This window comes from Pleurodeles waltl, chromosome 6 (assembly GCF_031143425.1).
Source record: "Pleurodeles waltl isolate 20211129_DDA chromosome 6, aPleWal1.hap1.20221129, whole genome shotgun sequence".
NCBI classification, from domain to species: Eukaryota; Metazoa; Chordata; class Amphibia; order Caudata; family Salamandridae; genus Pleurodeles; species Pleurodeles waltl.
Genome location: NC_090445.1, coordinates 811843656 through 811858711, shown reverse-complemented (window position 1 = coordinate 811858711; position 15056 = coordinate 811843656). Strand labels below are relative to the sequence as shown.

Sequence of the window (15056 nt, the reverse complement as noted above, 5' to 3'; positions counted from 1 at the left end):
ATAAGTATATTTGTCTACCAATAACTGATGTTAAACCAAATTGCAGTATATCTTAACTCATCATGAACAAGAAGATAAACATTTCTGAATCCTTTGTCCATTTGGAGACTAGTCAGTTAGACCAAGGTGGGATATTCATCATCCTGCCAGTTCCTTCATCAGAACTCTTTACTGTGTTGGTGGGAATTGTTCTACCAAAATTGCTCCTGTCAATATGACAGGAGAACTTTCATGAAAACTGTAAAAGTGGCTTGCTCCCATGAATTGGCAGAAAGTCAGCATTTCTTTCATCAGAAGAAACTAACAGGAGCGATTTTCCCCAAAAGAAAAGAAAACAATGGCATTGCTTCCAGAGAGTTACTTACTGGAGCTTGGAGCCATTGCATATTTTTCATGCCTTTTTTGCCAGTCCTTTTATTTTGGCCACAAATACAGTAACATACTCATGAAAGCACAGCCCAAACTGAGTAGGCCTTCCAGTGTATTGACTGGCTGTGTTTATTGCAGGTGAGCTGCCAGATCATTGGTTTCATTCAGAAGAGCTACCTAAGGTTCAGCCATCTGCCATCAGAAACCTATCAGTTACCCAACCACTAGATGAGGCTGGGAAACTGCAAATTTAAAGAGCTAGGTCCCACCAATTTACAGTGGGGCCCCTGCTTAAACAAACTCAGTATGACACTAAAGATTAGTTAACGTTCTGATCAATAATAAAAGTAATAAATGTCAATTCTAGATTTGTGCTGTTTACAAAGTACTGAATGTAAATGGTACAAATAAATAGCTATAGATCTTGCTAGAATAAAAAGATTAATGATGTTGTCATAAGTACTTGTGTTTTTTGTGAGGTTCATCTAGATTTAACTGTCAATTTATTCTTTGCTACTTATGAAGTATTCTAAAATTGATGTCTTTGTTCACTTTATGCAAGAGCAGTGTAATTCACATACTACCTATATTCAGAATGCAAGTTGCTGCACATGGTCACTATTCATTAGTAATTGCTGGAAAGATAAGTACTCTACATCTCTTAAAACATTTGGGGGAGCATGGCCGTCATTTAGGGGTTGCCTTGCTGATCCTGTAGCTTTTAATTGAAATGTACAAATCAGAAAAACAGAAAACTCTTCCTGACAGAGAAAAGAGCCAAAGAGAATCCTGGTGCAGAAATCCAGAAGGACAAAACCTGTTTAATTTGTTATTTTCCACCCCTCGCACTAAACATAAAATCATGAAAGATCCACCATAGTAGAAGATTGACCACGGTGCTAAATATCATCTGCAGGTGAAAATGATCTCTGAACTAAACCTAAGCTCATAGATTTCACTGTCAGAACTTCTTTTAAGGTGTGCAAGTGAGCATTTGTTGACTTGGGCCATGCAAGATCTTAAAAAAACGAGCAGCCATGTATAAAATATGAGATTCCAAGCCTCACATACATATGTAAAGTGTGTCTTCCATTAACAAATTACATCTGATCTCAATATTTGTGGTCTTTAACATAACTCAAATATTTAAATGAAAGTGTGCAATATTTATAGTTTACAGGTTTGTTTTAGCTATTCATTTTTAGTACAAGAAGCATAAGACCTGGTAGCTTGATCAGTAAGAGGGGAGGGGGATAGTGAGCTTCAGATTTCCCGACAATCACAGTTGCACATAATATTAAAAACTCTGTAGGACAAGCAGGGAACAAGAGAGGGTCTTAAGAGGCAGCGGAAAGGGTACTGAGTGAGCGAAAGCACATTATTTCATGAAATATTCAACATTTTTTAAGTCTTTCCAAACGGAAAGCAGCAGACAGTGTGTATGTGTTTTGTCTGTGTTGGCAAGCATTCCTTTTGGAATCTGACAGACCTCACCACATCCAGCAGAAAGCACCTGTACCCAACTATTTTTCACAAAATATGTTTATTAGGGTGGTGAAATATCACAAAACCCCCAAAGCTACACCCATGAATAGGACACTGTTTTGGGTGCTGCAACCGAGAAACTGTTTAGTCAATTTGCTTTAAAAGACCCTATGTCCAGAAATCCCAATTTACTTCTGCTGTTTGTTCTATAGAGATCCATAAACACATTTTTGCCATTTCAAAGTTCTATAAATAACAGGCTGTTAAAAACTGGGTGTTGGAAAAAGGCCCTCTCTGAAGGATCACCTCAAACGTTTTGCCCTTCTTCTCTTTTTCTGACCTCGTTTTTGCTGGTTTTAGGACTCTGCACACTTCACCACTGCTGACCAGTGCTAAAGCACTTGTGCTTTCTCCCCTAAACATGGTAACATTGGCTCAGACCCAATTGGCATATTTACTTTACCTACAAATCCCTTGTCAAGTGCACTAGATTTGCTCAGGGCCTGTAAATTAAATTCTACTAATGGTCCTGCAGCAATGATTGTGCCACCCACATACGTAGCCCCCTAACCATGTCTCAGGTCTGAGATTGCTAGGCCTGTGTGTGCAGTTTCACTGCAACTCTGACTTGGTATTTAAAACTACTTGCCAAGCCTTAAATTCCCCTTTTCTTTCATATAAGTCACCTCTAGGGTAGGCCCTAAGTAACCTATATGGCAGGGTGCTCTGTAAGTAAAAGGCAGGACACATACTTATATGTTTTACATGTCTTGGTATTGAAAATTCCCAAAGTCGCTTTTCACTACTGTGAATCCTGCTCCTCTCATAGGCCAGCACTAGATATCCCCTTATGTGCTTTTAGGTGGTAATTGCTGATCTGAGAGGAAGAGACTTGTCATATTTGGTATAATTGGAATGGTAGTAAGAAATCCTACTTACTGGTGACGTTGGATTTTATATTACTATTTCAGAAATGCCACTTTTCTAAAGTAGGCTTTTCTCTGCACTTAGTGCAATCTGTGCCTTACAACCTGTCTCCAATCCAGGTCTGGTCTGCGCTGGTTGACAGCTCCCCTTGTGCATTCCACCCAGACAGCTATAAACACAGGGCACTCAGCTGCATCTGCATTCATCTGCATACAGATGGATTCCTCTGGGCAGGAAGGGTGGAGGGGCTCTCTCTTACACTTCAAGAGCCAGTGGCCTGACCTCCCACAAAAGACTGATAACCCCTCCCCCCACACACACACACACACACAGGGGTCCTGGTAGACAGGGCTGGGTTGAAAGGGGAACCTGTGCACTTCAAAACCACTCTTTGAAGGTTCCTCCACTTCAAAGGCACTTTTGGGTATATATACGGGATCTGTCACCCCACCAACTCTGACACTTCTAGACCTGCACCTGGAGTCAGAGGGACTGTCTGGCTGCTCAAAGGACTCATTTTGACTGCTTTGCTGAAAGGACTGCTCTCCTGCTTGTTGCCCTGCTGCCTATTGGCCCCTGACCCTGCTGGAAGGACTCTGCCTTCATCCATAAGTGCTCTCCAAGGGCTTGGATTGAGTTTGCCTCCTGTTTCTGAAGTCAGAGTGCCAACAAAGACTTCACCAAACAGAAGAAAATCCCTGTGCATCATAAATGCAACGCCTGCAGAAATCAACTCAGCACCTACCTCATGGCTGGAACAATTGCTGCATCACTTACCACAGTGGTGTAGTGCCTGCTCCTTCCTACCAATTTGCTCTGGATTTTCAACGTATCGTCCCTGGACATCAAAATACCCCTGCATCGCAGTGAGGAACCAAGGCTGCGCTCCTGGAAATCGACACATCGCCTTGCAGCGTGGAAAGAAACAATGCATCATCTTTGCCGTGCTCAAAGATCCAACTCATTGCCTTACTTGTTGACGCTTCTCTCCCTCTGCAGCCCCTGTGTGTCGTTATTTTTTACTTATCCCAAGTACTGTGTTAAAAGGATACAATCACTGATTCTTAAGGATTGAGACTCATTTAAACCTTTAAATAGTGATATATTGACTTGTGCATGTTGGGTCTTTGTAATTTTGGGCTTATTTGATTCAAATAAAGATTATCTATTTTCCCAAACTGGTGTTGAGTACCTTTTGTGGTGTTATCACTGTGTTACTGTATGAGTTATTGCACAAATGCTTTACACATTGCCTTCTAAGTTAAGCCTGCCTGCCCTGTGCCAAGCTACTAGAGGGTGAGCACAGAATAATTTAGATTGTGTAGTGACTTACCCTGACTAGGATTGTGGTCCCTACTTGGACAGGGTGCATACCTCTGCCAACTAGAGACCCGATTTCTAACAGTAGATTTCTGGTTGGCAGAGGTATGCACCCTGTTCAAGCAGGAACCCCAATCCTAGTCCGGGTAAGTGAGATACACACCATAAATTAACATGTGCTTATTCTCTGGTAGTTTGGCACAGAGCAGGCAGGCTTTACTTAGGAGGTAATGTGTAAAGTATTTTTGCAATATTTAAAACAGTAAAACAGTGACAACACCACACACAAATAATCCACACCAGGTTCAGAAAATAGAGCTTCATTTAATTAACAGCACAAGACCAAGACATCAAAAATCCAATAAGTAGAATTTGAGATATAAATTATTAAAAAATATCTGCAAATATAGTGCTCAAAAGCATAAAGCGCCAACCGGTCACGCTTGGTCAGGACAAATACAAAAATTCAAGCTGACCTTGATGGAGTGAGGACTGGCTACAGAAACCAACCTTGTTGGGCTGAAACAGTGCCTTGTTGAATGGTTGTGTTGATGTGAGGGGCACACAGATGCAATGCATTGGTTCTGATTCTTCAGGATTCATAGCTGATTCATAGCCCTGGCTCCAGATCCACTACAGGTGGGTATGCAGTCCTTTGTGTGTGGACAGGAGTAGCCTATTAAGGTGTGAGTGTCAGCTGCTCTCTCCCATCCTGCCCAGGATGTCTCATCAGGATGTTGATGGCCTATGAGTCACACCTATGCCCCCTTTGTGTGTCACTGTCTGGAGGGAATGCACAAAACCTAAATGTCACCTACCCCGGACATGTATTCAGAGACAGGCAGAAGGTGTAAACTGGTTAAAGTAATAAAATGCCAACTTTCTAAAAGTGGCACTTTGAGAATTACAATTTAAAATCCAACTTCACCATAAGTTGTGATATTAAATGTTGATTTCTGAGACACAAAACTTGTGGGTCCCAACACTTCCCAATTCAAAACTACACTTATGAAATGTAAAAGGGTAATCACAATGTTACCCTATGGGAGAGATATGCCTTGCAGTAGTGAATGACAAATGTATGGGTTTTTCACTATTAGGCCATGTAAAACTTAAACGTACATATCCTAATTTTTAAATACACTGCACGCTGCCCTTGGGGTGTCTAGGGCCTACCTTAGGGGTGAAGTATATGTATTAAAAAGGAAGGTTTGGGCCTGGCAAGAGTGTTGACTTGTCAGGTCGACGTTGCAGTTTAAAGCTTTACAACTGGCTCTGCAATGGCAGGTCTGAGTCAGTTGAAGGCTACTGAAGTGGGTGGCACAATCAGTACTGCAGGCCCACCATTAACATTTATTTTACATGCCATGGGCACTTGTAGTGCAATTCACAAGGGAATTAGATATGCAAGGTGTGGATAAGTCAATGTTACCATGTTTTAGGCAGAGAGTGCATGCACTTCAGCACTGGTTAGCAGTGGTAAAACAGCCGGAGACCTAAGGCCAACAAAAGCAAATTCAGAAAAAAGTGGAGGGAAAAGGTAAATGGTCTGGGGATGACCCTGCAAAAAGGGCAAGGTCCAGCACAGGTGTTACTATTACCTGGTTTAATACTCAAATGAACAACCTCATAAGAATGAAAGCTAAGTCCTGCTTGCTTGTAGGCTATGTGACCTGCACTTCACTGCGTTTTTATTGGCAAGTGTTCAACTCAATGGACCCTCATTCTTGCTGATGCCCACTCGATGCAACAACTCGTGGGGTACATTCACACTACACATAACAGTACCTACTGTCACTTAGGCTTTACATTCTTCGAAATCCTTTAGTCAACAATGATATCGAGTTTCGCCGAAAAGAAAGAAAATAAAACAATGGAAAACCGCAGAAAAATTAATTTACTTAAACTGAATCGGAGTTGAGGAATAGAAAAACAGAGATGATGGGAATCTGCAATTTTGGCAAGTTCTGACAGGGTGGTGAATGCCTCATCGCTTCCTCCTTAACTATTCGACTTCTTTTACAGGAAACATTGGCATTGAACTGTCTTACACCGATGCCAGCATGTTCATCTCGTCAGATGGTGGAAACACGTGGAGACAGGTACATGTTCACATCTTAGATAAAATGGATCAAATCTGGTTAAGCACAGTGTCATTCTAATTTAATGCAGACGTTTTCATGTAGTTGTTTAGTGTCGTACTATTCAATTTTAATAATAGGGAATTGAAGGATGCGCTTTGTTGATATGAAAAATAAATGCAGTACATTTATTCATTTCAAATGTATGTACCGTGTGTCTAGTAATGGTTCACAGAAGATTTGTCTGTCTTGAAGTACCATAAGGAGTTATTCTTCTGAAATTAGGAAACTTGAGTTTACTGCTAGTTATCAGTACTCTCCAGGGTTGGACCGACCTGGCCAGTACTCTGGCATTGCCAGATGGACCAGCAAAGGGGCAGTGATATTTGGAGTTTGCCTTGGTCCTGTGGGCCAGGACGGTACCAACGTTGGCCGTATATGGCAGTTTCAAGCTTAGCAATCTGTTAGTGGCAGCGTGCCTGACAGGCCAGTCAAATATCAGTCCTCTGCAATTGCTATTAACAGATATGTCTCTTTCGCTGCAAACCTTCATTTGGCTTATTTCCATGGTGCACATAAGAACAAATGCATCACTTCATGAGGTAGAGCCTTTAGTTAGAAACCTGTAGTAAGCGGCAGTGGTATTCTCAACAGTGGTAATCGCAATGTACAGACTCCTATGCAGTAGCACCTCGATGTAGTGACATCCTTATTAGTGAAATAGAAATATGACATACCTGTCAGCGTCTGGTTTCGAATTAAGTGCCGTTGGTGAAAACTGTCACCTTAAACCTTACGTAGTATTTATCAACAGTTTGCCTCCTAATCCATTTGCGAAAAGCTCAAGCTAAAAGATCAATGAAGAAAACTGCCAGTATGAACTTGGTCCATAGAGAGTCACTGGCAGCAGTAGCAGATTGGAGAGTTGGAGTGTGGCATGGGTTCGTTAGGTAATTTGTGGGCTCATTTAGAGCCTGGCCGATGGCCGACAGTCCATCTGGCTGCCAGAGGGGTACCGCCCCTCCCTTGACTATGGAGGGTCTGCCGAGTTTAGAGATTCCCACTTCCCTGTCAGACATCTCTTTGCTGAAAGTGCATCCAACTTTGTGGCTGACGCCTTCCTAAGAATAGATTAGTGAGTGGGCCGCATATTTTTGCAGCCCAGGAAGTATTATTTTCTTTTTTCGGAAACAAAACTCCAAAAGTAAATGTTTTTTTTGTTTTTTTCTGAAATATAAAAAAATTAAAGGCCGTCACCAATAGGGAATTTAGTTCCTACACATCAAGAACAGATTTTTTTTTAACTTTCCTACTCTGAGATCCCACTACCCCACATGGCAGTTACACAGAGGGAAAGTCATTGCAGGATGTTCACTCTAAATACCAAGGGGCATTGCCACATTGAGCGTCTAATCTGCTGTGACTGGCAACTGGATCAAGGATGTCTGACAGAGGGCCAGTTGGTGGTCTGTTTTCAGGAACTTAAGAAAGTTGTGCACAGTGGCGATTGATTGCCTGCAGTGGGCTGGGCACAGGGCCTGGTGTCTTCTCAAGATCAGACTCTGGTAAGTTATGGTCACGTACAAGTCCATCCCTAAGTGGCTTTGAAATACAATGCTAAGTAAAGCAACTAGTACTATTTATAATGATTATTCTTGTGGCGTGAAAGAGGAGTTGGACACAATAATGTGTCCCTTGGATTCAACAAACACACAGAAAAGTGGACAGTTGTGTGCATGGGCAAAGTCAAGGAGTTAAGCTGTGTGGGAAAACAACCAGTCAGGCAAGTATATTTTGTCTAAGACCCCTTTATGATTTATATGCCATTTTTGTGTTTCTATGCTCCTAGATTTTTGAAGAAGAGTACAACGTTTGGTATCTAGACTGGGGAGGCGCTCTTGTAGCGATGAAACACACATCACTACCTGTTCGACATTTATGGTAAGGACATTCTTTCTCTTAGCTGACAAAAAGTAACATTCTGGGTCTGGATGCGGGACATGGGCTGGTGGGCGCGTTCCGGTGACTGTTAAATGTATGGCTGTGTGTCATACACACACAGTTCATTTTACAAAATGTAGTTGGGGCTATTTCTTTCTCGCCTTGGGCTAGTATTTAGCCTTTGGGACCTGTCTTTCTTCACACACAGAGCCATGCTGCCCAGAGCACGCGCCTGCTGGCTTCGAGTTCTTCGCCTGCGTCGCGGCGCCACAGCTGAGAGAGCTCTCTCAATCAACAGCTTCTTCAGATTTTGATGTAGTTATGATGCCGAAGCTCAACTAATGGGCTGATCGTCTGAACCCATTATGAAAGAAGCTCATAAAATACCCTTAAAATCCTTCTTAACACTCAAGCACTCTCAGCACATGTACAGAAAATAGTGTTGTAAAGGCTCATTTAACTGGCAACTACTTTTTCATTATTTCTGATTAATACCGATTTTGTGGGTCACAGAAACCTTGTCCTTCATAACGAACAGTTTCCTCATGATTGCTCCGCGCGGAGACATCATATACTTGCCTGTCACTTCAAAGAACCCTTCAGTGTGCAATATTTCTTCGCGGTGTTTGCCAATCTCCTGTATGTGAAGCATCAGAAACTTCTAGATGCATGTCTTACAATAAATGGCAATGTCTTTTCGTTCTAGTCTTCGATCAGGAATGTTTTAATCCGTTTGAAAGGATTTCATGCCTATGTCTGGCCTCTACTTTTGAACATTTTGGAAGAATTATTATTTCAAACGTTAATTGTGCATTCCTTCCAGTTATTAGACTCCCTCTGAAGCACCCCCCCTCCGACATTTCTCCTCCATACGTCAAATTAATAACAGTCAGCACAGTGCTTTAAATGGGCAGAAGAAAAACGTAATACATTTCATTAAAGAGTAACCCACTTCTCACAAACATGCAGGTACTCTGACACAGGGTACCTGCACTTCTGTTTTTCCATTTCAAGCACTGTCTGCACCCTAATTAAACACCCTTCTATGCATGTCCCAGAAACGCTTTACACTTTATACCCCACTGCTCTGCATCGCATTTCTGTACAGTGCTTTGTTTCCTTTTAGCCAGTTTTGTACTATATAGGCGCCCCCTTCAAATGACCCACTTAGATATTCTCGCATAACTTTGAATCAAGGATGGGGACAAAGGGTTCTTTAAAGGGTTGATAGATCAGGATAGATCTTCTGTTTTTGCGCAGTTGAAGTATTTGCAGAGCGCTATCTCATACAGAAAGGTGTTTTACCACTGTTAAGAAATACGGATTAAAAAATGCGTTTTGTTTTTATGCTGTCATCCGTTTCCTTGCAAAGCTTTTCGTGTTTGGTTTCCACAATGCCACTTACAGGCAGGCTGTTGTGATGAGAGAGTTTCCAGTTCATTTCCTACTAAAGAATGTGGCTTCTCATTGTACTCATCAGGTTGAGTTTTGATGAAGGGAGATCGTGGATCAAGTACAGCTTTACTTCTGTGCCCCTCTTCGTGGATGGAGCTCTGGTCGAGCCAGGCGTGGAGAATCACGTTATGACGTGAGTAGAGCATGAGTGGGTTTAAATGTAACATTTTTTTGCAAAGCAAGTTTGTTTGTTCGTAGTGTAAAAATGCAGTCACATTGTCATTTAAACACACATCAAAAAGCGAGCTTTGGAGTACTTCTTCCTTGAAATGTAGTCTTTGATTACAATTGAAGACCACAAAACCTTTGAACAAAGAACATGTATAGTGTTCAGCAAACAACTTTGTACTCCATTGTCTGGCCTCATACCAATAGCTATCTGTCAGAGGTAATGGAATACCTATATACAAAAGCAGTATCTGGAGACAGGTTGCAGTTGGGTTGGCGCACCTATTTGGTAGTTCTGTTGCCATAAGTGCTACAGGCGTTGTTAATGCAGACGCAAAATGCAGTAGGAAGCCTCTTTTCATACTGTTAAAGATTTGTGCTTGTTGTTTCCGGTGCGGAACACCGGCACGTATTTCTGAGGGCCGGCGCTTAGTTTTCTGTCTTAGGCATTTACTGCTAGCAAAAGACACGTGAGAAAGAAAGACGGAAGAAAAGAAAAACGAAAAAGCGTCAGAAAGGGGAAAAGCAGGAAGCTGATAGAGTGAGCTGAAGGGGCAGGGAGTGGCTGTAAATGGACTGAAGAGGACCGAGGTGGCTTCAGGATTACGCTTCCTCAGTATTATGTGCTCACACTTTTAATTGCAGAAGCCGCATGTTTAAGAGGAGAGCTTTGAGCACCTGCACCTTTTTATTTACAAATAAAGCACTGTTACAGATTGACAAATACAGTACGAAGGGGTTTTACTTTGAGAACTCTCAGATAAATTAAATGAGTAGGGGGTTTACATTCTAAAATCAAAATTAGATAGACAGGAGTTTTACATAGTACACGCCTTGACAACAGAGTAGGAAGGGGCTTTACATTGCAAACTCCATGACAAACACCTGTCAGTGGGTTTATACTGTTTAACACTGAAAACGTTCTTACACAGAGCTCTAGTACAAGAGAGACTAGAGCGTTCTGATTTTCCTTATGCACATTGATGATTTTGTGGTTGGTATTTAGCTGTGTATGATTGAAAGTACTTTTGTTTTAAAAGAAAAGGCACAAACAGCATTGATTTATCAAGTGTTAGTGTATGCAGAATCAGATTTGACTGCTCCCTTTTTACCCTGATAGTTAGTCACTAAAGTGATGTACTTGGTTCACAGTGTGGGTCCAATATCAAGATGACTCAGGGTTTTGGATGCATCCATTTGTTGATCTTATTTTTCATAGGTTTTGAATGGACATACTTTGTGTTAGACTTCCCATGAGTAGTTGTATTGCTCTTAAATGACAGAGACATTGTTAAGGTAGCTAAAGGGTCAAATACAGAAGTGTTTTTGGATTGTGTAATCCTTTTACAACTGAGGTAGGCCTCTCACAAGTTCAATAAGAAGGACTTGTACATATGAATTCTGTAACAAACACTATGTTTGGTTCCCATTGTGTACTTTGTAATTGTATGCTTAGTATTTATTAGTGTGTGAATTAAAGTAGTTTTTCTTTTTATTAGTAAAAACATTTTCTAAATTTTGACTCATTAAGTGTTTTTGTGTGCTATGTAGTTGTTATACCTGGCATCCTCTGAATGATTTCCCCCTACCTTTGTGCCTCCAGGCTTCTTGTTTTTGTTGATTTCGTTTTTGCTGGACTTAGGACTCTGCACACGTTACCACTTCTAACCAGTGCTAAAGTGCTTGTGCTCCGTCCTTAAGCAAGTTAAATTCTCTTATACCCAATTGGCATATTAGATGTACTTGTACATCCCTAGTAAAGTGTCTCTCCCTGTGCCCAGGGCCTGTAAAATAAACACTACTAGTGGCTGATTGTGTTACCCACTTAAGCAGCACTTTTAACATGTCTCAGGTCTGTAATTTGCAGCTTGTGTGCGTGCAGTTTTCAACTGCCATTTCGACTTGGAAAAGTAAATCCTTTTCCAGGCCCATAACTTCCTTTTTAATACTTATAATACATGCCTAGGGTAGGCCCTGGACAGCCCAGAGGGCAGGGAGCAATGTATCTAGAAAGTAGGACTTGTACTTTTAAGTTTTACATGTCTTAGTAGTGAAACACTCTTGAATTTGTTTTTCATTAGTGCAGGGCCTACCTCTCCCATAGAATAATCTTGAAGTTACCTTATTACATTTTATATGTGTAATTTCCAAATAGAAACAGGTCCCCAGTTCATGTTTGGTGTCTCTGGAATCATAATGAAAAATCCTAACTTATAAAACAGTCAGATTTTAAATTACAATTCTGAAAATGCCACTTTTAGAAAGTAGCCATTTTCTTGCCATAGCCATTTGGTGCCAGCAGGGTCACAGGACTGGGTATAGTTGACAGTTGAGCTTTGTTTATTCTTCTGAGACAACCACACACAATAGGGAGCTTAGGTGTGAATGGAAGCGCCAACACTGGCAGGTTGGGAGGGAGGAGCTGGACCCAGCCCCACTTCCACATGAGTAGGGTGTGTCCTGTTGCTATACAAAAGGCTGCATACCCCCTGTAGTTAGTCTGGAGCCAGGACCAGGAATACAGGGCACCTGTGCTAACACTTCACAGGCATGCCATTAGAAGCTTCTCCCCACTTCAGATGCACAACTGAGTATAAATACTGGACCTTAGACACCACTACTTCAGTACACTTCTATATCTGTGTATACCCTGCCAGGAAGAAGCACTGCTGTGCTGCCGAAAAGGATGGCCAATATGCTGTACTGCTCCTCCTGAGAACTGCTGCCCTCCTGTGCTGAACAACAGACTGCTACCCTCTTACGTGGGTGAGAAGGACTGGATCTTCATCTCTTGAACCCAGAACCCAGAGTGTCTCCAAGGGCTGGGTGGCTGGTCTCATGATCTGAAGCTTCAGTGACTCAACAGGCTTCCAACAATCTTGCACCTGGACTCTGCCATTTGTGAGTCTACCCTGTCAAGTGTTGCCACCCCGGTCCTGGACCCTTGGAAGTGGGCTTCTGTTGCTCTGCCAGCCTATGTGGATGCAACACAACTGACATGTTTCCTCTGCAGTGCTGCACCAACCCAAGCAGAACCAACGCATCACAGCTGCTCCATGGATTGGACCATTGCAGACACCCGCATGACATCCGCAGCCTCATCAGAATTGCCACAGTGTGATCCATCCTCGGTGCTGGCCCTCACATCTCATGTTGACTGCAGCCGTGAGGATGATGCTGGACTCTGCACCACAGCCTCACATCTCCTCAGAACCAACATTTTGCTTTGACTCTGCACTTGCATCCTTGATGATGGACTTTGCATGAAAACTCCTGTTGGTGGGATCCTCAAAGATGACCTATGCCCTCGCATCGCAGCCTCGCTACATCTCAGAACCGAAGCATTGCTTCAGCTGTGTGACACATCTTTAATGCGCTTCCTCGCAACTCTGTGCAAACCAGGTTTTAAAGTACTGTGTTCAGCATGCTTAACTGGGGCCCTGTAGCCGGTCCATGCTCTATCATGGTCAGCCTAAACTTGTGACTTTCCCCCAGACTAGTGCGATCAGATTTCTACAGTTGAGGCTTTTTGCTTTTTTGTGCTATTTTCACTAAAATCTTTTCGTGTTGTACTAATTGGATTCTTGTAATTTTAGTCTTCTTTTATTTGGTAAATAAAGTGCTATTGTTCCAACTGCTTGTGGGATCACTTTTGTGTGGCGCTTTTTGACTTTACCACAGTTTGCACAATTACTTTACACATTGCCTCTAAGATAAGCCTGACTGCTCTATGCCAAGCTACCAGAGGATTGAACAAAGATTAATTTAGGATTTAGTTGCGGCTCGTGATAATTGAAAGGGGTGAGGTGGCGCGTGCGAGGGTGGGGGTGTCTGGGGGGGATGAAATTAAATACAAAAATACTTACCTCCACTCCACGCTGCTCTTCTGCCTCCTCCCATCTCCCTGCAGGCTGGAACAGGCTCCCAGCCTGCCCTGCGCCAGTTCTGGATCCCATACCATTGTCAAAGAAATACTCCCTAAAAATAGTAGGCTCATTCATCACAACAATCATTTGTAACAATTTTACAGCTGAGTGATGAAACATGACAGCTAGAATGTGTTAGGGCTTACATTACGATGTTTTGAGGATTCTGGATCGTCTTCGGACACATACAGATGATATGCTAAGTTTCTCATACTATTGAATAACTTCCAATTGGGGTATCTACAGCTCCATCATGTATACCTTTTTGGTGGTTTACTTTTGACTGCAATCAATTTTCTATTAAGCTTCAACCAATTTTTTTCAAAACAGGCCTTTCATGTACTCCATAGATTTGCTTTCCATTCTCCCTCTTCCACAACTTTGTGAGGTTATTTCCAAACATACAGGTATTTATGAAATAGTTATTGATTATCAAAAAAGGAAAGCATTGTGGATTGTGAAAATGTTGCACAAACTACAACTTTGGAATAGTTCTACAAGTTTTGCTTTCCCAACATAGGTGACACAGCTGAACTCGGTTCATGCACCGGCAGTGAATGTGAAAGACAGATTATTGTAGCCCCTCAGAGCCCCAGCCAATGCATTATTGAAGCAGAGCTTTCTCTTCTGGGTTATTAACAATCCCTGCAAAGGGATCAGGTGAACTATGGTAAAAGACACCATCCAGTTTTGTTATTCACAATATCACACACACATAGCACTAAGAAGAATAGACACTTAACTAAAAGCATTATTGCAACAGAACATATCTGTTTCACAGTACATCTAATATAACCACACAGGTTATCATAACAAAACAAAAAGGCAAGTTATGAGTAACAAGAATAAAATGAACATTTCTAACATTTCAAAATGTCATCTAAAACCTAACACCTTAAAACCTGCTTAAATGTGCTACACTGAGAGAGCATGGAAAGTAGAGCAAATTGCGGTCTAGAGTTTCTTAGGAGAAGCGACCCACTGCATTTCTTGTTGACAGTAAGGGCTGGTATTTTCAGTGGAGGAGTGAAGACAATGTTCCCTGCGAAGGGCAAACATGAGCTGTGGTAGTGGCCTTTCTTTGGGACAACTTTAGTAGCAGCAGCCGAGATGTAGCATCTTTGAAATGTGCTGGCAATAGGCGAGACTGTCTCTGACAGGAGGCAGCCGTTATGCACTAAATCTTATCAGAAATGGTAATTTCCGAGAGAGAAGTTAGGAATGTCTGATATAGATTATGCGCATCACGGTGTGCATCCCAGATGTTTTCTTATGAACATATACGGTCATAAAGACATAATTTCAGACTGCACTATTTGGTTACATTTGTATGTTTGTTCTTATTTGACCTTGACATGGTGATAAGTAGGTACTTGTCTTAAAT

At 41.9% G+C, this 15056-nt stretch overlaps 1 protein-coding gene across 1 annotated transcript in view; it reads left to right on the top strand.

Moving 5' to 3' along the window:
* Positions 1–15056, top strand: part of SORCS3 (sortilin related VPS10 domain containing receptor 3) — a 2578554-nt gene that overhangs the window by 2048248 nt on the left and 515250 nt on the right. Inside the window, exons 12-14 of the mRNA XM_069239432.1 lie at positions 6127–6203; positions 8032–8123; positions 9604–9711. Coding sequence (XP_069095533.1) covers positions 6127–6203; positions 8032–8123; positions 9604–9711 — 277 coding nt within the window. The remainder of the gene's footprint in view (positions 1–6126; positions 6204–8031; positions 8124–9603; positions 9712–15056) is intronic.